This window comes from Heptranchias perlo, chromosome 6 (genome assembly GCF_035084215.1).
Source record: "Heptranchias perlo isolate sHepPer1 chromosome 6, sHepPer1.hap1, whole genome shotgun sequence".
Classification (NCBI taxonomy): domain Eukaryota; kingdom Metazoa; phylum Chordata; class Chondrichthyes; order Hexanchiformes; family Hexanchidae; genus Heptranchias; species Heptranchias perlo.
Window position 1 is genome coordinate 76,926,376 of NC_090330.1, and position 22,067 is coordinate 76,948,442.

The following is a 22,067-nucleotide window of genomic DNA, read 5'->3' on the forward strand; positions in this document are numbered from 1 at the left end:
CGGGTGACTCACCTCCTGACTCCCCAAAGCCTTTCCACCATCTACAAGGCACAAGTCAGGAGTGTGATGGAATACTCTCCACTTGCCTGGATGAGTGCAGCTCCAACAACACTCAAGAAGCTTGACACCATCCAGGACAAAGCAGCCCGCTTGATTGGCACCCCATCCACCACCCTAAACATTTACTCCCTTCACCACCAGCGCACAGTGGCTGCAGTGTGTACCATCCACAGGATGCATTGCAGCAACTCACCAAGGCTTCTTCGACAGCACCTCCCAAACCTGTGACCTCTACCACCTAGAAGGACGAGAGCAGCAGGCACGTGGAAACAACACCACCTGCACGTTCCCCTCCAAGTCACACACCATCCCAACTTGGAAATATATCGCCGTTCCTTCATCGTCGCTCCTTCATCGTTGCTGGATCAAAATCCTGGAACTCCCTTCCTAACAGCACTGTGGGAGAACCTTCACCACACGGACTGTAGCGGTTCAAGAAGGCGGCTCACCACCACCTTCTCATGGGCAATTACGGATGGGCAATAAATGCCAGCCTCGCCAGCAACGCGCACATCCCATGAACTAATAAAATAAAAGGATATTATCCCCAGTCCCATGTGCTTTAATTTTGCACACTAACCTCTTATGTGGGACTTTATCAAAGGCCTTCTGAAAATCCAAATAAACCAAATCCGCTGGTTCTCCCTTATCTATTCTACCGGTTACATCCTCAAAAAAAACTCCAGTAGGTTTGTCAAACATGATTTCCCTTTCATAAATCCGTGTTGACTTTGTTTAATCCCGTTGATATTTTCTAAGTGTCCTGTTATCACTTCCTTTATAATATACTCTAGCATTTTCCCGACTACTGATATTAGGCTAAATGGTCTGTAGTTCCCTGTTTTCTCCCTCCTTTTTTTACGTTTGCCACCCTCCAATATGCAGGAACTGTTCCATAATCTATAGAATTTTGGAAGATGACACTAATGCATCCACTATTTCCATGGCTACCTCTTTTAGTACTCTGGGATGCAGATTATCAGGCCCTGGGGATTTATCGGCTTTCAGTCCCATTAATTTCTATCGTAGTCTTGTATGTCACCAGCTCATGTTACTGTTACTTGAAGAAAGATGATAGCGACACCAAAGTGCCCCTTTCTCCTTCCCAATATGGCCTCAAACGATAAAGTTGATATTGACCAGTTTTCCCAGGTACTCAATATAATTCGATCAGACCCACCCCACCCCTTGTTTTTCCTTTGACTAGTGCAAAGCAATAAAGCTGCACTTTGGGGGCATCTGCTGCCATATCTTGCTAGTTAAGCTGTGGTTCAAAATTAGGTTGTGTTGGCCTAGTGCGCAAGCTCATTTGTGGCTAATTTTCTGGTGAGATTTGTTCCCCGTAATTTGAATAGGCTATAAGCACAGGAAAAGCTTAGCCTATAACGCATTTGATTGGGGTTGGAAGATCCTGAGAGGCAGCAGCTTTTAAAGGACTACAGTTCGCCATTAGAAGGGAAATAGTGGTAGGAACAGAAAAATGGGAAAATTGGTCATAGTGGCAGATCAGAGACGTGAGCTATATTTGATGCTGAAGAGTTGGAGGTCATACTACAGGAGATGCACCAAAGGAGAGTGGTCCTATTTTGAGCTGAAAACTACCATCCCATAAAGGAACAGATCAGGCTGTATCAGGTGAAATTGCCGGCCAAGTGAATGCATTCATCTTGCTCCTTTGCCTTCCCCCGATGCTAAAAAAAAAATTAGAGACATTTTTTGGCATTGGGGAATGCAAAAGTTAGTGTGTTCCCTTAGAATCATGGAATGGTTACAGCACAGAAGGGGGCCATTCGACCCATCAAGCCCATGCCGGCTCTTTGTAAGAGCAATCCAGTTTTCCCATTCCTCTGCTCTTTCCCCGTAGCCCTGCAAATTTTTTCCCTTCAAGTATTTATCTAATTCTTTTTTGAAAGCAGTGATTGAATCTGCTTCCACCAACCTTTCAGGCAGTGCGTTCCAGGTCATAACTACTCACTGCTTAAAAAATTTTCCCTCATATCGCCTTTGGTTCTTTTGCCAGTCACCTTAAATCTGCGTCCTCTGGTTCTTCACCCTTCCGCCAATAGGAACAGTTTCTCTTTATTTACTTCATCTAAACCCTTCATGATTTTGAACACTTCTATCAAATCTCCTCTTAACCTTCTCTGCTCTCTGGAGAACAACCCCAGCTTCTCCGGTCTATCCATGTAACTGAAGTCCCTCATCCCTGGAACCATTCGAGTAAATCTTTTCTGCACCCCCTCTAAGGCCTTCATATCTTTCGTAAAGTGCGGTGCCCAGAATTGGACACAATACTCCAGCTGTGGCCGAACCAATGTTTTATCAAGGTTCAATATAACATCCTTGCTTTTGTACTCTACGCCTCTATTGATAAAGCCCAGGATCCTGTATGCTTTTTAAACGCATTCTCATCCTGCCCTGCCACCTTCAAATATTTTTGCACATATACCCCCAGGCCTCTCTGTTCCTGCACCCACTTTGGAATGGTACCTTTTAGTTTATATTGCCTCCCCTCATTCTTCCTGCCAAAATGTATCACTTCGCACTTCTCTGCATTAAATTTCATCTGCCATGTGTCCGCCCATTCCACCAGCCTGCCTATGTCCTGTTGAAGTCTATTACCATCCTCCTCACTGTTTACTACAATTCCAAATTTTGTGTCATCTGCAAATTTTCAAATTGTGCCCTGTACACCCAAGTCCAAGTCATTAATATATATGAAGAAAGCAGTGGTCCTCGGACCGACTTTTGCAAGGCTTTCTTATGGTTCCCATCAAGCATGGCACAAACTTAAATTGGGAACTTCCATATCCTCTATGGGATACCATTTCAAGCATTGTGCATAATCATTTCGCTTTTCTACACACACTTTTATTGTGTCAAAGCTAGATGACACACTTATCTTAAAGATGGGTGACGTGGAATAGCAAACATCTGCTCAGGCTTTCAGCCCAAAGCCCTCCTCTGCTATTAGAGGGTTTCTCAGTCCTGTAGAGTCAGAGGCCATGGATGAAGAGGTTAGCACTGGTCTCCTAAGAGCCATTGCACTTGCCTGGTCTGCTCACCTGTATTGCAGTCAATTCCTTTCGGGGTGATATTTTTCTTTTTTTGCTAATGGACATGGCAGGGAAAGAAAACTGTGTGTGTGTGTGTGTGTGTGTGTGTATGTGTGTGTGCGTGCGTGTTACCTAGCCACCGGGCTACCTCGGCTTCTCCAATCCTTCCTACTCCCATTGTAATTACTCTACACTTTTTCTCCCCATTTCCCGTACATTCCTCATCTCTGAAACCACGGTTCCCCTCCTCTCGGTTCAATGCTTGTTGACATTATGAAGCTCTTCCGAACCTTTGGCACTTTATCTAATTCCTTCAAAACTACCATCAGTCCCTTGTCAAAAAAAAATACCCTTGTTTCCATTATTCTTGACATCTACCACCCTGTATCCAACTTGCTCTTTTATTCCAACTTTGTAATCTAGCTTCCACCGTATTCACAGCACTGAGACCAACCTGGTCAAATGTATGACATTCTGTGCAACTGTAATTGTGGTTTGTTGCCTCTCCTCGTCCTCCCTTGATCTCTCTGATACCATCAACACGGTTGACCACTCCATTCTGCAGCACTGCTTCCAATCTGCAGCACTGCTTGTGCTTCCACTCATACCTATCCCGACATAGTCACTACATCACCTCAAATGGCTTCTTCTTCTGTACCGGCAAGTCAATTTCTTTGTGCTGCAGGTCTCCATCCTTGATCCCCCATCTTTTTTACATTCTACCCCCTGATATTCATAGAATGTTACAGCACAGAAGGAAGCCATTCAGCCTATCGTGCCTGTGCCGGCTCTTTAAAAGAGCTATCCAATTAGTTCCACTCCCCTGCTCTTTCTCCATAGCCCTGTAATTTTCTGTTTTCAAGCATTTATCCAATTCCCTTTTAAATGTTGCTGTTGAATCTGCTTCCACCACCTTTTCAGGCAGAGCATTCCAGATCATAATAACTCTCTGCATAAAAGAATTTCTCCTCATCTCACCTCTGGCACTTTTGCCAATTACTTTAAATCTGTGCTCTCTGGTCACCGACCCTTCTGCCAGTGGAAACTCTTACTATCTATTCTGTCGAAACTCTTCTTGATTTAACCCGATTAAATCTCCCCTTAACCGCCTCTGCTGTAAGGAGAACAACCAAGCTTCTGTAGTCTCTCCAGGTAACTGAAGTCCCTCATCCATGGTACCATTGGTAAATCTCTGTATCCTCTCCAAAGCCTTGACATCCTTCCTAAAGTGTTGTGCAAAGAGTTGGACACAATACACCAACTGAAGCCTAACCAGTGATTTATAAAGGTTTAGCATAACTTGCTTACTTTTGTACTCTATGCTTCCATTAATAAAGATGATGTGGAGATGCCGGTGATGGACTGGGGTGGACAAATGTAAGGAGTCTTACAACACCAGTCCAACAGTTTTATTTGAAATCACAAGCTTTCGGAGGCTTCCTCCTTCGTCAAGTGAGTGAGGGATTCCATAAAGGTACAGCATATATAGTCAGAGAACAATGCCTGGTGATTAAATAATCTTTCCAACTGCCCGTTATCAATGCAATCAAAGGAGTTGAATGGTGTTCAGACAGAGAAACATTACATACAAGACTACTGAATACACAAATGGTCAGAACACAAAGACAGAGAGAGAGAGAGAGAGAGAGAGAGAAACATCCGAAAGGCAGAGAAAGAGAGAGAATGACCAGTTGTATTAAAAACAGGTAACTTTTTTTCGCTGGTGGGGTTACATGTAGCGTGGCATGAACCCAAGATCCCGGTTGAGGCCGTCCTCATGGGTGCGGAACTTGGCTATCAATTTCTGCTCGACGATTTTGCGTTGTCGTGTGTCTCGAAGGCCGCCTTGGAGAACGCTTACCCGAAGATCGGAGGCTGAATGTCCTTGACTGCTGAAGTGTTCCCCGACTGGGAGGGAACCCTCCTGTCTGGCGATTGTTGCGCGGTGTCCGTTCATCCGTTGTCGCAGTGTCTGCATGGTCTCGCCGATGTACCATGCTCCGGGGCATCCTTTCCTGCAACGTATGAGGTAGACAACGTTGGCCGTGTCGCAGGAGTATGAACCATGTATCTGGTGGGTGGTGTCCTCTCGTGTGATGGTGGTATCTGTGTCGATGATCTGGCATGTCTTGCAGAGGTTGCTGTGGCAGGGTTGTGTGGTGTCGTGGACACTGTTCTCCTGAAAGCTGGGTAATTTGCTGCGAACGATGGTCTGTTTGAGGTTAGGTGGCTGTTTGAAGGCGAGTAGTGGAGGCGTAGGGATGGCCTTAGCGAGGTGTTCGTCGTCATCGATGACCTGTTGAAGGCTGCGAAGAACATGGTGTAGTTTCTCCGCTCCTGGGAAGTACTGGACGACGAAGGGTACTCTGTTGGTTGTGTCCCGTGTTTGTCTTCTGAGGAGGTCTATGCGATTTTTCGCTGTGGCAGTTGGAAAGATTATCTATAATCACCAGGCATTGTTCTCAGACTACATATGCTGTACCTTTATGGAATCCCTCACTCACATGACGAAGGAGGAAGCCTCCGAAAGCTTGTGATTTCAAATAAAACTGTTGGACTATAACCTGGTGTTGTAAGACTCCTTACATTTGTCCATTAATAAAGCCAAGGATCTCATATGCTTTTTTAACAGCCGTCTCAACTTGTCCTGCCACCTTCAAAGATTTGTGTACATACACCCACAGGGTCTCTCTCTTCCTGCGCCCCCTTTAAAGTTGTAACATTTAGTTTGTATTGCCTCTCCTCATTTTTCCTACCAAAATGCATCCCTTCACAATTCCCTGCATTAAATTTCATCTGCCATGTGTCTACCCATTTCACCAGTATGCCTATGTCTTCCTTAAGTCTGCTCCTATCCTCCTCACTGTTTACTACATTTCCGAGTTTTGTATCATCTGCAAACTTTGAAATTATGCCCTGTATACCCAAGTCTATGTCATTAATATATATCAAAAAGAGTAATGGTCCTAATACCAAACCCTGGGGGATACCACTATTCTTCCTTCCAGTCTGAAAAAGAACCATTCACCACTACTCTCTGCTTTCTGTCTCTTAGTCAATTTTGTAACCACACTGCCACTGCCCCTTTAATCCCATGGGCTTCAATTTTGCTAACCAGTCTATTATGTGGTACTTCATATTAAATGCCTTTTGAAAGTCCATATACACAACATGAACCATACTACACTCATAACCCTCTTTGTTACTTCTTCAAAGAACTCAATCAAATTAGTCAAACACAAAATAAAAACAGAAAATGCTGGAAAAGCTCAGCAAGTGAGAAAGAAACAGAGTTAATGTTTCTGGTCAGAACTGGAAGATATTAAAGTTTTTAAATAAGTACAGAGCTGGGGAAGATGGGAAGGGGAGGAAAGGACAAAAAGGAAGGACTATGATAGGGTAGTGGGCAAGAGCGATTAAATGACAAAACGGATGATGGTGTAAGGCGAGGAGGGTGGTAATGGGACAAGTAAAGAACCAAAAGATCGGTCTAGAGTAGCTGTGAATGGCAACAGCAGAACCATTACCAGCACTTGCTGTCCGAAAAAATGGGAGCAGTGGTTATGATCTGAAGTTATTGAAATCAGTGTTGAGTCCAGAAGGTTGTAAAGTGCCTAAACGAAAGATGAGGTGCTGTTCCTCACGCTTACGTTGAGCTTCGTTGGAACACTAAGAGGCCAAGGTCAGAGTGGGAGTGGAACGGGAAATTAAAATGGCAAGCGACCGGCAGGTCAGGGTCACGCTTGTAGACAGAGCGGAGGTGTTCAGCAAAGCAATCACCCAATCTGCGTTTGGTCTCCCCAATGTAGAGAACACTGCATTGTGAGCAGTGAATACAGTATACTACTTTTGATTTAGTCAAACATGATTTGCCTTTAACAAATCTGTGCTGGCTATCAATGATTAACCCATGATTTTCCAAGTGACAATTTTTTTCCTGGATTATTGTCTCTAAAAGTTTCTCCGTCACCGACATTGGGCTGATTGTCCTGTAGTTACCTGGTTTATCTCTCACCCCTTTTTGAACAGGGGTGAGAGATAATCCTCCAGTCCTCTGGCACTGCCCCCATATCTAAAGAGGATTGGAAGATTGTGGCCAGGGCCTCCGCTATTTTCACCCTTACTTCCCTCGGTAACGTAGGATGCATCGCATCAGGACTGGGTGACTTTCTACTTTTGAGCACTGCCAACCTTTTAAGTACCTTCTCTTTATCTATTTTTATCTTATCCAATTTCTCTACTACCTCCTCCTTTACTGTGACATTGGCAGCATTTTCTTTTCTCTGGAATTCTCTCCCACACTCTCCCTGCCTTGCTGCCTTTCTCCATGGCTTCAAAAGTATCCTAAAACATTATACTTTGTCCCCCTACTCCCCAAATTTAACTTTTACCCCTTTTTCTTGTACCGTTCGAAGTTCTTATAAACATTCTGAGACACGTTATAGAATTGTAAATTGTTGTGCGTAATGAGGAGGAAAAAATCAGCCAACGTTCCAACTCCTGATCAGTAGCTCTGCTATGAAGTGCCATGTGTGGGCGATGAATGAGGCAGGACCGGGCTCAGCTGTTGTGCCCCCTGCAGTCGTGTGACCTATAGACAATAATCAGGGTCAACTATAGAAAATGGCAAAGATTTAAAAAAAATTGACAGTGCTGGAAGTCAAGTCAGTATCTGAAAGAGCAAAGACAGGTTAACATTTTAGATGAACACCCTTTGTCAGAACTGGAAAGTCCCTTTTATAGTACAGTTGTGCCAACTTAATGCCTTAAAAAATTATGCCCTCTTGTTACTGTCTCACTGACCTGTCACTACGTATCTCATCATAATTCCTTGTAATCTTGAAGACCTTGATTAGGCCATCTCTTAGCCTTCTCCGTATTATTGTCAATAAATTGACGTACAAACAGTTACAATGGGGTAGAAATTGCTCACGAAATAACGGAAAGCTCAACAGCGCTCTCCGTTGCTAGTGGCAAAATGGAGGAGCAAGTTCCGGCGTTTGCACATGCACAGTGAAACATGGAAATCTAGAATTTGTTCCTCCTGGTTTTCCAGTGATATGACAGCTTCGAATTAAAAGTATATCACACGCTGCTATCAGAGAAATCATTGAAAAAGTGCAAACTTGCTTATCTGCCTGGCTGGAATGTAACTAATTTACGCCACAAAACAGGTTTGCTTAAAAAAGCAGGTCCAAACTAAGTTTTAACAGTAAGTCTTAATTGCCAAACAACCAAAATGAACTTTTAAAAATGTGGAGCCTTATTACTCCTTATTTTAATAGTTTTTGGTCATTAAAAAACGTTTTACTTTTTTATTTACCTTAACTGAATTTGTTTAATTCAGTTATTTCTTACCCTCTCTTTTCGCTGTCTATAAATGTTTTTACATTGATTTTAATGTTGACCTTTCACTTCCTGGTTTAACACTTTAAGCTGGCAGAGACAATGCTGCAACCTGATTGGTTGAGGGGAGAGATCGATCTTCTTGCTTCTCCCAGGGTCCTAGCTTCGTTTGAACTGAAGCTGGCTCTTTTCTGCTTCCTATTCGAGGAAGTTCCCAACGAAAAGACCACGGTACGTTTGTGTGTTAGTATAAATTTATGGAGCGGCGAGCAATGTTGGTTTGCTGCTCTGAGCAATTTCTGCCCCAATATGATTCACTAGAATGGTACCAAAGTTGAGAGGTTACAGGCATGAGCAGTTGGGGCTTTCTTCCCTGCAGCTAAGAAGATTAAGGGGTGACCTAGTCGAGGCCTCCAGGATTATGAAGGGTTATGATGAGGTAAATAGTGAAGGATTGTCCCTTTATTTCCTGTTGAACTAAATTTTTGTGGTACTTTGACTAATTCTGCAATTGCTGCGCAAAGTGGTAGTTGATTCTAGAAGTTAATAGCTCTAATCATAAAGTCCTTGCATTTTCTTCTAGTTCAGCATAATGAACTGCTCTGTGTACAATGTAGTGATTTTCATGATTTTGGAAACCCTTGCATCGTATTCCTGAATCATCATTTATTCTCCTCATTGAAAACCAATTAGCTTCCATAGCTGCTCTTCATAGTTCATTGATCTTTAAAACCCTATACTATCCTTGTTCTTCACTTTGAGTCCTATAAGTACCTCTGCATTTTTGCAACAAAGGTGCCCAGAACTGGCACGCTACTCCAAATGTATTCACTCTCATTTATATTGTTGATGTGACGTCCTTTGATTTGTATTGTATAAGACCTACTTATACATCCTAATAGTTTGCTTTGACAACTATTGTACATTTTGATGAAACTTTCAGTATGTTTGTGCTTTGTCACACAGGTATGTACCTCGAGAACCAGAGTTATACAAAGTAAGGTTGCAAGAAGGATAAACCTCTAATAAAAGTTTTAGAGCCTTAAGAAGGAATATCCTCCAGTACAAAAATGTTCCTCTAAACCTAAATGTTATAAAAGGAGATAGCTGCATATTCTTAGTTGTCTCTTAATCACCTATGGTTAATTTTAGAAGGGCTAGTTATGAAGCTATGAAGAAGGCATCTTGATGCAACTCCACCAAAACAGCAACATTGAGTTCTGCCAGAGTGACATCACAAATGAGTAATGCTGCCCATAATCTTAAAATGCATAACATAAGCTGGTAATTTTCCACAGATCACATATCCCAGCCATCAATAAAAGTATAGGAAAGAGTCTGAATTGGAGGAAATAAATTTGCAGCCATCGGGAAGCATTTGGATTTTAAAAAGTTAGCTTGTATTCTCAGACTTTTTCTGAGAGCAAGCAAAAAATATTTTAGTGCAGGAGACAAAGCCTGTGGGGTATAGCTATGTTGTAGGGGTATAGCTATGTTGTCGGAACATAGGAACAGAAGTAGGCCATTCAGCCCCTTGTGCCTGTTCCGCCATTCAGTTGGCTGATCTGCACCTCAACCCCATTTATCCGCCTTTGCTCCATATCTCTTGATGCCCTTATGTACAGTTCAAAATGTTCATTTAGACTCTGGTCTAATTTACAAATGCAGCATGTCTAATTGTTCTGCTGAATATATATTCACATTTCAAATGGACAAAATAAGAACATTTTCGCATGGCCAGCATAATGCTTTACATTGTTGCATATCATGGCATTGACTTGCCTCAGTCCCTCAAATATATTGGAGTTACCAGCAAAATGTTCTTTCAGCAGTATCTTTCAGACCAGTTCAAGGAAGAAAAATTATTTTGCTTATATTGGACACCTCACAAATTGAGTGCTTTCTCCAAGGAGCTGCACAGTAACGGCATGAGGATAATCCAGTCTTGGGCATGGTGCTAGAGTGCTCGGTGCTATGAAGTTCTATCTCACCCAGTGTTGATGAATTTTGAGAATCTAGTAAGCCAAAAAATTATACAGGTTTTTCACCTTCAGTGCCCATGTTTCTTCATGTGTGAGCTTAAAAGTCAGTATTGGGTTATTCATCCATAAGAGGCACCACAACTGAAACGCATTCTGTCCTCGCTCAGCATTCAAATTTGTACTTTCCAGGTGTAACTGGATGATAAGCAGAAGTCCTGACTGCCTGATTTTTTTCCTCTATATAGCTCCACACCTCTTGTGTAATGCCACGTACAGCTTTACCATTACACTGAATTCATGTCAGATATCCACATAAAAAATACTACCTGAACATAATGTAAAATGATTGAACCTAACATGTAATTGTGTTAGTTTTCATGCCTTTTGAATCTTTTGAAATAGTATAATTGAATTTAGATTTATTATGAGTATGAATGGAAATATTGTAAATCATTAGGCAGCACCAACTATTCATATAAGTGATGGTATCACAAATACACACTTAACGGGTGAAACTCCCCACCAGTAGTGCACATTTGTAGAATCAGCTGTGTCTAAGTAAATGTTCAACAGTGCTACAATATTTTGTGACTACTCTCAGTTGCACTATTCTACAGACTCATTTTTTATTACTTTTATAGTTGAACCCATAATAACTGTGGGAGGTGGCCCTGAACCACTTGTAGATGGTGCCAATGAGACCGTTGCAGCAGTATGCACAGCAGCCAATGGAAAACCTGAAGCAGTTGTTTTCTGGGAAACCGATCTCATTGGAGAACAACAGCAGACCAAGATTTCTGCTCCAAATGAAACTGTGACTGTTGTTAATCAGTTCAAGATCATTCCGTCCCGATTTGTGAGGAAGAGACCAATCACCTGCATAGTGGTACATCCACCACTGAATACCAGTACTCGAGTCCCATATATCTTGGATGTACAGTGTAAGTACCTGATGTGTAAATCTGAATATACTGTATAATTGAAGTTATAATTAGCACAGATCTAATATCAGTAAGTTTGATACTTAAAAATAACATTGTCCTACTGGCGTTATTTTAGTTTACTCATGCTTTCTCAAATTGGAAGTGTATCCTAAAAGTGCAGTGAAATGTATTTTAAAATTTAGTCATCAAACGTGCTTTGTACAACCATTACATTAAAATAAAATTGATAGAATTCTGGATGTTTAAAGATATTATAGGTTTGACTGACATTTTGGAGCTTGATTTTTAAATGGCAGCTTATATAAAGATGATGTAGAATGCCAATGCTGAGCAGGAGACAGAAAGTTGAGGGGGAAGCATGCTCGGAGTCGTGTTTCTAGGTATTTGAAAGCAGAGAAGGAAGTAGCAAGCAGAAGAACCTAGGAATGGAGCCCAAGAAGGCATTGGCATAGTGGAGGAAAGAGCAGCCACCAATGGTGGAGTTACATAGAAACATAGAAAATAGGAGCAAGAGTAGGCCATTCGGCCCTTTGGGCCTGCTCCGCCATTCAAAATGATCATGGCTGATCGTCTAACTCAGTACCCTGTTCCCGCTTTTTCCCCATATCCCTTGATCCCTTTAGCATTAAGAAATATATCTATCGCCTTCTTGAATACATCGAATGACTTGGCCTCCACTGCCTTCTGTGGTAGAGAATTCCACAGGTTCACCACCCTCTGAGTGAAGAAATTTCTCCTCATCTCTGTTCTAAATGGCATACCCCAAATCCTGAGACTGTGACCCCTGGTTCTGGACTCCCCAGCCATCGGGAACATCCTCCCTGCATCTAGTCTGTCTAGTCTTGTTAGAATTTTATATGTTTTGATGAGATCACCTCTCATTCTTCTAAACTCTAGTGAATATAGGCCTAGTCAACCCAATCTCTCCTCATAAGTCAGTCCTGCCATCTGAGGAATCAGTCTGGTAAATCTTCGTTGCACTCCCTCCATGGCAAGGACATCCTTCCTCAGATAAGGAGACCAAAACTGCACACAATACTCCAGATGTGGTCTCACCAAGGCCCTGTATAACTGCAGTAAGACATCCCTGCTCCTGTACTCAAATCCTCTTGCAATGAAGGCCAACATACCATTCGCCTTCCTAACTGCTTGCTGCACCTGAATGCTCGCTTTCAGCGACTGGTGTACAAGGACACCCAGGTCTCGTTGCACCTCCCCTTTTCCCAATCTATCACCATTCAGATAATAATCTGTCTTTCTGTTTTTACAACCAAAGTGGATAAGCTCACATTTATCCACGTTATACTGCATCTGCCATGTTCTTGCCCACTCACCCAACTTGTCTAAATCACATTGGAGCCTCTTTGCATCCTCCTCACAGCTCACATTCCACCTCAGCTTTGTGTTGTCTGCAAACTTGGAAATGTTACTTTTCGTTCCCTCATCCAAATCATTGATATATATTGTGAATAGCTGGGGCCCAAGCACTGATCCCTGTGGTACCCCACTAGTCACTGCCTGCCACCCGGAAAAAGACCCGTTTATTTCTACTCTCTGTTTTCTGTCTGTCAACCAATTCTCAATCCGTGCCAGTATATTCCCCCCAATTCCATGTGCTTTAATTTTGCACACTAACCTCTTGTGTGGGACCTTAAAAGCCTTCTGAAAATCCAAGTACACCACATCCACTGGTTCTCCCCTATCTATTCTACTAATTACCTCCTCAAAAAACTCCAGTAGATTTGTTAAGCATGATTTCCCTTCCAAGCTGACTTTGTCCAATCCTGTTAGTGCCTTCCAAGTGTTCTGTTATCACATCCTTTATATTGGACTCCAGCATTTTCCCCACTACTGATGTTGGGCTAACTGGTCTGTAATTCCCTGTTTTTTCTCTCCCTCCTTTTTTAAATAGTGGGGTTACATTTGCCACCCTCCAATCTGTAGGAACTGTTCCTATAGAATTTTGGAAGATGACCACCAATGCATCCACTATTTCTAGGGCCACTATAGGTTATCAGGCCCTGAGGATTTGTCAGCCTTTAGCCCCATTAATTTCCCGAGCACTTTTTTTTTACTAATACTGATTTCTTTCAGTTCCTCCCTCTCACTAGACCCTTGGTTCCCTAACATTTCCGGGAGGTTATTTGTGTCCTCCTTTGTGAAGACAGAACCAAAGTATGTGTTTAATTGTCCTGCCATTTCTTTATTCCCCATTATAATTTCCCCCATTTCTGACTGTAGGGGACCTACATTTGTCTTCACTAATCTTTTTCTCTTGACATAGTTATAGAAGCTTTTACAGTCAATTTTTATGTTCCCTGCTAGTTTACTCTCATACTCTATTTTTCCCCTCTTAATCAATCTCTTTGTTCTCCTTTGCTGAATTCTAAACTGCTCCCAATCCTCAGGCTTGCCGCTTTTTCTGGCAATTTTATATGTCTCCTCTTTGGATCTAATACTATCCCGAATTTCTTTTGTAAGCCACGGTTGAGCCACCTTTCCTGTTTTATTTTTGCGCCAGAGAGGAATGAATAATTGTCGTAATTCCTGCACACGTTCTTTAAATATTAGCCATTGCCTATCCACCGTCATCCCTTTTAGTAAAGTTCCCCAATCTATCCTAGCCAACTCACACCTCATACTTTCGTAATTTCCTTTATTTAGATTCAGGACCCTAGTTTGGAACAAAGAGTAACCTGTTATCAGAAGTGAGGGCGCATGTGTATCATAGAATCTTACAGCACCGAAGGAAGCCATTCAGCCCATCGTGTCTATGCCGGTATGACTGGAAGAGATTATCCAGGTCTGGTATCACACAGCCAGAGGCAGAGTTAAGCTCTCTCTATTCTGCTCAACAATGTGCCTTAGCCCCAACATCAGAAGAGCAGCCCCAACTGCACCAGTGTCACATTTATTTTCCATTTCCCACACCAGCCATCCTGTAGCTTTTCTGAGTCAGATTGCCAATTAGGACCTGGATAGAGGCCCATCGTGTCCGCGCCGGCCATCAAGCCCTGTCTAATCTAATCCCATATTCCAGCATTTGGTCCGTAGCCTTGTATGCTATGGCATTTCAAGTGCTCATCCAAATGCTTCTTGAATGTTGTGAGGGTTCCTGCCTCCACAACCCTTTCAGGCAGTGAGTTCCAGACTCCAACCACCCTCTGGGTGAAAAAGTTCTTTCTCAAATCCCCTCTAAACCTCCCGCCTTTTACCTTGAATCTATGGCCCCTTGTTATAGAACCCTCAACGAAGGGAAAAAGCTCCTTAGTATCCATCCTATCTGTGCCCCTCATAATTTTGTACACCTCAATCATGTCCCCCCTCAGTCTCCTCTGCTCCAAGGAAAACAAACCCAATCTTCCCAGTCTCTCTTCATAGCTGAAGCGCTCCAGCCCTGGTAACATCCTGGTGAATCTCCTCTGCACCCTCTCCAAAGCGATCACATCCTTCCTGTAGCGTGGCGACCAGAACTGCTCACAGTACTCCAGCCGTGGCCTAACCAGTGCTCTATACAGCTCCATCATAACCTCCCTGCTCTTATATTCTATGCCTCGGCCAATAAAGGCAAGCATCCCATATGCCTTCTTTACCACCCTATCTACCTGTTCCGCCGCCCTCAGGGATCTGTGAACTTGCACACCAAGATCCCTCTGACCCTCTGTCTTGCCTAGGGTCCTCCCATTCATTGTGTATTCCCTTGCCTTGTTAGTCCCTCCAAAGTGTATCACCTCGCACTTTTCCGGGTTAAATTCCATTTGCCACTGTTCCGCCCATCTGACCAACCCATCTATATCGTCCTGCAGACTGAGGCTATCCTCCTCGCTATTTACCACCCTACCAATTTTTGTATCATCAGCGAACTTACTGATCATACCTTTTACATTCATATCCAAGTCGTTAATGTAGACCACAAACAGCAAGGGACCCAGCACCGATCCCTGTGGTACCCCACTGGCCACAGGCTTCCAGTCATAAAAACAACCTTCGACCATCACCCTCTGCCTTCTGCCACTAAGCCAGTTTTGTATCCAAAGTGCCAAGGCACCCTGGATTCCATGGGCTCGTACCTTCTTGACCAGTCTCCTGTGCGGGACTTTGTCGAAGGCCTTACTGAAATCCATGCATACCACATCCACTGCGTTACCCTCATCCACACCCCCTCAAAAAATTCAATCAAATTAGTCAGACATGATCTTCCCTTGACAAAGCCATGTTGACTATCCCTGATTAATCCTTGCTTCTCCAAGTGGAGACTAATTTTGTCCTTCAGAATTTTTTCCAATAATTTTCCTACCACTGATGTTAGGCTCACTGGCCTGTAGTTCCCCGGTTTTTCCCTACTCCCCTTCTTGAATAATGGTACTACATTAGCGGTTCTCCAGTCCTCTGGCACATCCCCTGTGGCCAGAGAGGTTCTGAATATATGTGTTAGAGCCCCCGCAATCTCCTCCTTTGCCTCACACAGTAGCCTGGGATACATTTCGTCCGGGCCTGGGGATTTATCCATTTTTAGGCCTGCTAAAACCGCCAATACCTCCTCCCGCTCGATGTTAATATGTTAGTATATCACAGTTCCCCTGCCGTATTTCTATGTCCACATCGTCCTTCTCCATCGTGAAAACAGATGCAAAAAATTCATTTAGAACCCCTCCTACATCTGCCGGCTCCACACACAGATTGCCATTTTTGTCCCTAATGGGCCCTATTTTTTCCCTAGTCATCCTCTTACCCTTAATATACTTATAAAACATCTTAGGATTTTCCTTTATTTTGCTCGCCAGTGTTATTTCATGGCCCCTCCTTGATCTCCTAATTTTTTTAAGTATCCCCCTGCACTTTTTGTACTCCTCTAGGGCTTCCTCCGTCTTTAGCCTTTTGTATCTGCCAAAAGCCCTCCTTTTTTTCCTAATCCATTCTCGTATATCCCCTGACATCCAAGGTTCCCTGGAGTTCTTGGAACCACCCTCGACCTTTACGGGAACATGTTGCCATTGTATGGTCTCAATCTCCCTTCTGAACGACTCCCATTGTTCCGATGCGGATTTTCCTACAAGCAGCTGATCCCAGTCCATTTTGGCCAGATCCTGCCTTATCCTATTCAAATCGGCCTTCCCCCAATTTAGAACCTTTATTTCCGGCCCCTCCCTGTCCTTTTCCATGACCACCTTAAATCTCACCGAATTATGGTCACTGTCACCAAAGTGCTCACCTACTAGCACTTCTTCCACTTGGCCGGCCACATTCCCTAGAATTAGGTCCAGTACCGCCCCCTCTCTTGTAGGACTTTCTACATGCTGGCTCAAAAAGCTCTCCTGGATGCACGTTAAGAATTTTGTACCCTCTAAGCCTTTTACACTCTGGGTATCCCAGTTAATATTGGGGAAGTTAAAATCCCCCACTATTATTACCCTATTATTTGCACAATTTTCTGAGATTTGCCTACATATCTGTTCCTCTATCTCCCCCTGACTGTTTGGGGGCCTATTGTACACTCCCATCAAAGTGCTTGCCCCCTTTTTGTTTTTAAGCTCCACCCATATGGCCTCATTAGAGGAACCTGCTAATATATCATCCCTCCTTATGGCAGTAATTGATTCTTTAATTAATATTGCGACCCCCCCTCCTCTTATACCTCCCCCTCTGTCTCGCCTGAAGATTCTGTACCCCGGAATATTGAGCTGCCAGTCTTGCCCCTCCCTCAACCATGTCTCTGTGACAGCAACAATATCATACTCCCATGTGTTTATCAACACCTTCAGTTCATCCACCTTATTCGCAAGACTCCTTGCATTAAAATAGATGCCATCCAGCCTTGCCCGTACATATTTGCCCTGTCTTCCAAGCTGACTTTTTTTCTTTATATTTGGCTGCACATCACCCCCTATTGTAGCTCCACTCTGTATCCCATCCCCCTGCCAAGTTAGTTTAAACCCCCCCCAACAGTGCTAGCAAACCTCCCCGCAAGGATATTTGTCCCGCTCTGGTTCAGGTGCAACCCGTCCGACTTGTACAAGTCCCACCTTCCCCAGAAGCAGGCCCAGTGATCCAGGAAACTGAAACCCTCCCTCCTGCACCAACTCTTTAGCCACGCATTCATCTGCTCTATTCTCCTATTTCTATACTCACTAGCCCGTGGCACTGGGAGTAATCCAGAGATTACAACCTTTGAGGTCCTGCTCTTTAATCTGCTACCTAGCTCCCTAAATTCTTGATGCAGGACCTCATCTCCCTTCCTACCTATGTCGTTGGTCCCAATGTGGACCACGACCTCTGCCTGCTCACCCTCCCCCTTGAGAATGCCCTGAAGCCGCTCAGTGACATCCATGACCCTGGCACCAGGGAGGCAACAAACCATCCTGGAGTCACGTTTACGGCCACAGAAACGCCTGTCTGTTCCCCTTACGATAGAATCCCCTACCACTATAGCTCTTCCACTCTTTTTCCTCCCAGCCTGTGCAGCAGAGCTACCCCTGGTGCCAGGAAGTTGGCTGCTGCTGCCATCCCCTGATAAGTCATCCCCCTCAACAATATCCAAAGCGGTATATTTGTTTGAGAGGGGGACGGCCACAGGGGACCCCTGCACTGCCTGCCTGCTCCTCTTACTCTGCCTGGTGGTCACCCAATTACTTCCTGCCTGTACAACCTTTACCTGCGGTGTGACCATCTCACTAAACGTGCTATCCACGACGTTCTCAGCATCGCGAATGCTCCATAATGAATCCATCCGCAGCTCCAGTGCCGCAATGCGGTTTGTCAGTAGCTGCAGCTGGATACATTTCCCGCACACATGGTCGTCAGGGACACCGGAAGGGTCCCTGATTTCCCACATAGAGCAGGAAGAGCATAACACGGGGCTGGGCTGTCCTGACATGACTTACCCTTTAACTAATTAATTCAAATTAAATGAATCCCACCAATTTCACTTCAATTAAAAAGGTATACTCAAGGGCCCTTGCTGAACAGCAGTCCCCCACTACACAACAGAGACCAGAGAATCCACAAACTCTAACCTCAGACAAATTCAGCAGGGAAATACTCACCAGCCAATCACTTACCTCTTCCTTGGTGACGTCCCACTTGGATTACTTTCTGCTTCTTATTTATCTTAGGTCCAGGAGTTAAGTCCCTGAAAACAAAATATAAAATCGAACCGACCCTTTAAATTCCCTCTACCCCCCAAAAGGTTAGAGGAGGTGGGAGGGTGGGAGTCACTACTAGTGTAGTGTCTCGGGTTTAGCAACCGCTCCACCTATATACGGGTACGAATGAATTGGCCCCGCCCCCTGCCTTTGAAAAAGCCCGCGAAGCTCTTTCCCCGCGGGGGAAAAAGACTCACGTAGGTGAGTTTAATTACTCACCTCAGGCCTCCGCTGCTCCCTTTATCGACTCGCCGCCGCTCCAACCAGGTCCGCTCCTCCTTCCCCGCTGCCGACCGCTCTGTGGGAGAGAGAAAGAAAGGCTCCTCCTCCGCCGCTGTCGACGCTGTAGCCTAATGCTATGTGCGTAAATGCACATAGCATTAGGCTACAAGGTATTCAGGAAAGATTGGGAAGGCAAAAAAGGAGGGAAGGTTGACAGTATTGATCAAATAAACTATTATAGCACTGGAAAGGGATGATGTGGTTGAGGGGTCAAAGACAGAATTAAGGAACTATTCTGCTATTATAGAGGAGCTATTATGCTAATGGATGTATACTATAAGCCACTAAATAGTGGGAAGAAGATAGAGGAGCAAGTTTTCAGGCAAATTACAGAAAGATGCAAGAACTATAGAGTAGTGATAATGGGGGACATCAATTATCCCATTATATCCATTGGGATAGTAACAGTGCAAAAGGCAAAGAGGGGGAGGAATTCCTGAAATGTGTACAAGAGAACTTTGTTGATCAATGTCTTTCCAGCCCAATGAGGAAGGAAGCAGTGCTGGATCTAGTTCTGGGAAATGAAGTGGTGCAAGTTGAGAATGTTTCACTGGGGGAGCATTTGGGGTACAGTGATCATAACATCAGGTTTAGAATAGTATGGAAAAGGTCAAGGAATAATCAAGGGTAAATATATTTAACTAGAGGAGGGCTCATTTCAGTGAGTTAAAAAGGGGTGTGGCCCAGGTGGATTGGAATCAAAAATTGGTTGGCAGAACAAAAATTGAGCAATGGAAGGCCTTCAAGGAAGAGATGGTTCAAGTACAGAGTAGACTCATTCCCACGAGGGGGTAAGGAAGGGCATCAAAAATTTAGAGTTCCCTGGATAACTAAAGATATAGAGATTAAAATGAAATAGAAAAAGGAGGCTTAGGACAAATGTAAGATTCATAATACAGTAGAGAACCAAGCTGAATACAGAAAGTACGGAAAAGATCTAAAAAAAGGGAATGAGAGGCAAAGAGAGAGTATGAGAATAGATTAACGGCTAACATAAAAGGGAACCCAAAAGTCCTTTATATACATACAATTAGTGAAAGGGTAGTCAAGGGAAGGGTGGGGCCAATTAGGGACCAAAAAGATCATCTTGTGGAGGCAGAGCATATGGCTGAGGCACTAAATGAGTACTTTGCATCTGGATGAGATGCGTGCTAGGTTACTGAGGGATGTAAGGGTGGAAATAGCCGAGCCTCTGGCCACTATGTTCCAATCCTCCTTAGATATGGGGGCAGTGTCAGAGGACTGGAAGATTGCAAGAAAGGGGAGAGGGATGAACTTAGGCTGACTGGCCTGCAATTGCTCACATCGATGGTGGGGAAACTTTGAGACAATAATCCAGGACAAAGTTAATTGGCACTTGGAAAATTATGGACTACTGAATAAAAGTCAGCAAGGATTTTTAAAGGCAAATCATGTTTGACTAACCTGATTGCACTATTTGATGAGGTAATGGAGAGGGTTGATGAGGGTCGTGCGGTTGATGTGTATATGGACTTTTCAAAAGGCGTTGGATAAAGTACCACATAATAGACTTGCTAACAAGATTAAAGTCCATGGGATTAAAGGCACTGTGGCAGCGTGGATATGAAATTGGCCATGGGACAGAAAGCAGAGTAGTGGTGAATGGTTGATTTTCAGACTGGAGGGAAGTATACAGTGGTGTTCCCCAGCAGTAGGTAGTAGGACCACTGCTCTTTTTGATATATATTAATGACCTTGACTTGAGTATAGATGGTATAATTTCAAAGTTTGCAGATGACACCAAATTCGGAAATGTAGTAAACAGTGAGGAGGATAGGAGCAGACTTCAGAGGAACATAGACAGACTGGTGAAATGGACAGACACATGGCAGATGAAATTTAACGCTGAGATGTGAGAAGTGATGCATTTTGGAAGGAAGAATGAGGAGAGGCAATATCAACTAAATGGTATAATTTTAAAGAGGGTGCAGGAATAGGGAGACCTGGGGGTGTATGTACACAAATCTTTGAAGATGGCAGGACAAGTTAAGAAGACTGTTAAAAAAGCATATGGGATCCTGGGCTTTATTAATAGAGGCATAGAGTACAAAAGCAAGGGAGTTATGCGAAACCTTTATAAATCACTGGTTAGGCCCCAGCTGGAGTATTGTGTCCAATTCCAGACACCACACTTTAGGAAAGCTGTCAAGGCCTTAAGAGAGGGTGCAGAGGAGATTTACAAGAATGGTACCAGGAATGTGGGACTTCAGTTACGTGAAGAGACGAGAGAAGCTGGGGTTGTTCTCCTTAAAGCAGAGAAGGTTAAGAGGAGATTTGATAGAGTTCAATATCATGAAGGGTTTTGATAGAGTAAATAAGGAGAAACTGTTTCGAGTGGCAGATGGGTCACTAACCAGAGGTCACAAATTTAAGGCGATTGGCAGAAGAACCAGAGGAGCAGATGAGGAGAATTTTTTGTTGTGATCTGGAATACACTGCCCGAAACGGCGGTGGAAGCAGATTCAGTACTAACTTTCAAAAGGGAATTGGATAAATACTTGAGGGGAAAGAATTTACAGGGGAATGGGACTAATTGGGTATCTCTTTCCAAGAACCAGCACAGGCATGATTGGCCGAATGGCCTCCTGTGCTGTATCATTTTATGATTCTATTAGAGTTAGATGGAGATGAATAGGTAGTGCTGGCTGTTGTCAGCATACATATGGAAGCTGACCCCATTTTCTGGATGTCATCACCGAGGGGTAGCGTAAATGATGGAGACGGCCATAAAAGGACAGAGCCATAAGAGAAAGAACATGCTCGTTGTAGTGATTTTGTTTGTGTTGTTGTAGTCCCTGGAGCAAGATACCTGAACAAGATATTTCACGCCAACAATAAATAAACTGTGAAATGGCACAAAGATGTGAATTTCAGAACCATGTTAAATTTGCACTCAGTAAACTGAGTATCACACTAGCTAATGGTGTACCCCCTTAATTTAGAAAGAAAAGCCATTGTCTAAAATAGCTCTTAAATTATATCTCAGATGTAAATACCTCATTTACATGTTATCTTCTGGAACACTACAACCATTTGAGATTTGGTACTAAATCCCTTGCTTCGCAAAATTTCTTCAGACAGCTTGTAGTATGGTGTAAATCTTTGGGAGCTTACATAGATTTACTACAGACATTAATATAAATGCTGTAAGCATGACTTTATTGGGCATAAGCTTGTCCACGTCAGTATTTATTATATTACAGTTTGCGCAGTGTTAAGTCTTGGCACGAGGGC

At 43.5% G+C, this 22,067-nt stretch overlaps 1 protein-coding gene across 2 annotated transcripts in view; it reads left to right on the forward strand.

Annotated features, from left to right (window-relative positions):
* nectin3b (nectin cell adhesion molecule 3b) overlaps nucleotides 1-22,067 on the forward strand; it is a 236,283-nt gene that overhangs the window by 177,018 nt on the left and 37,198 nt on the right. For both annotated transcript variants that reach the window (XM_067986465.1, XM_067986464.1), the window contains exon 3: nucleotides 11,086-11,385. In XM_067986465.1, coding sequence (XP_067842566.1) covers nucleotides 11,086-11,385 — 300 coding nt within the window. The remainder of the gene's footprint in view (nucleotides 1-11,085; nucleotides 11,386-22,067) is intronic.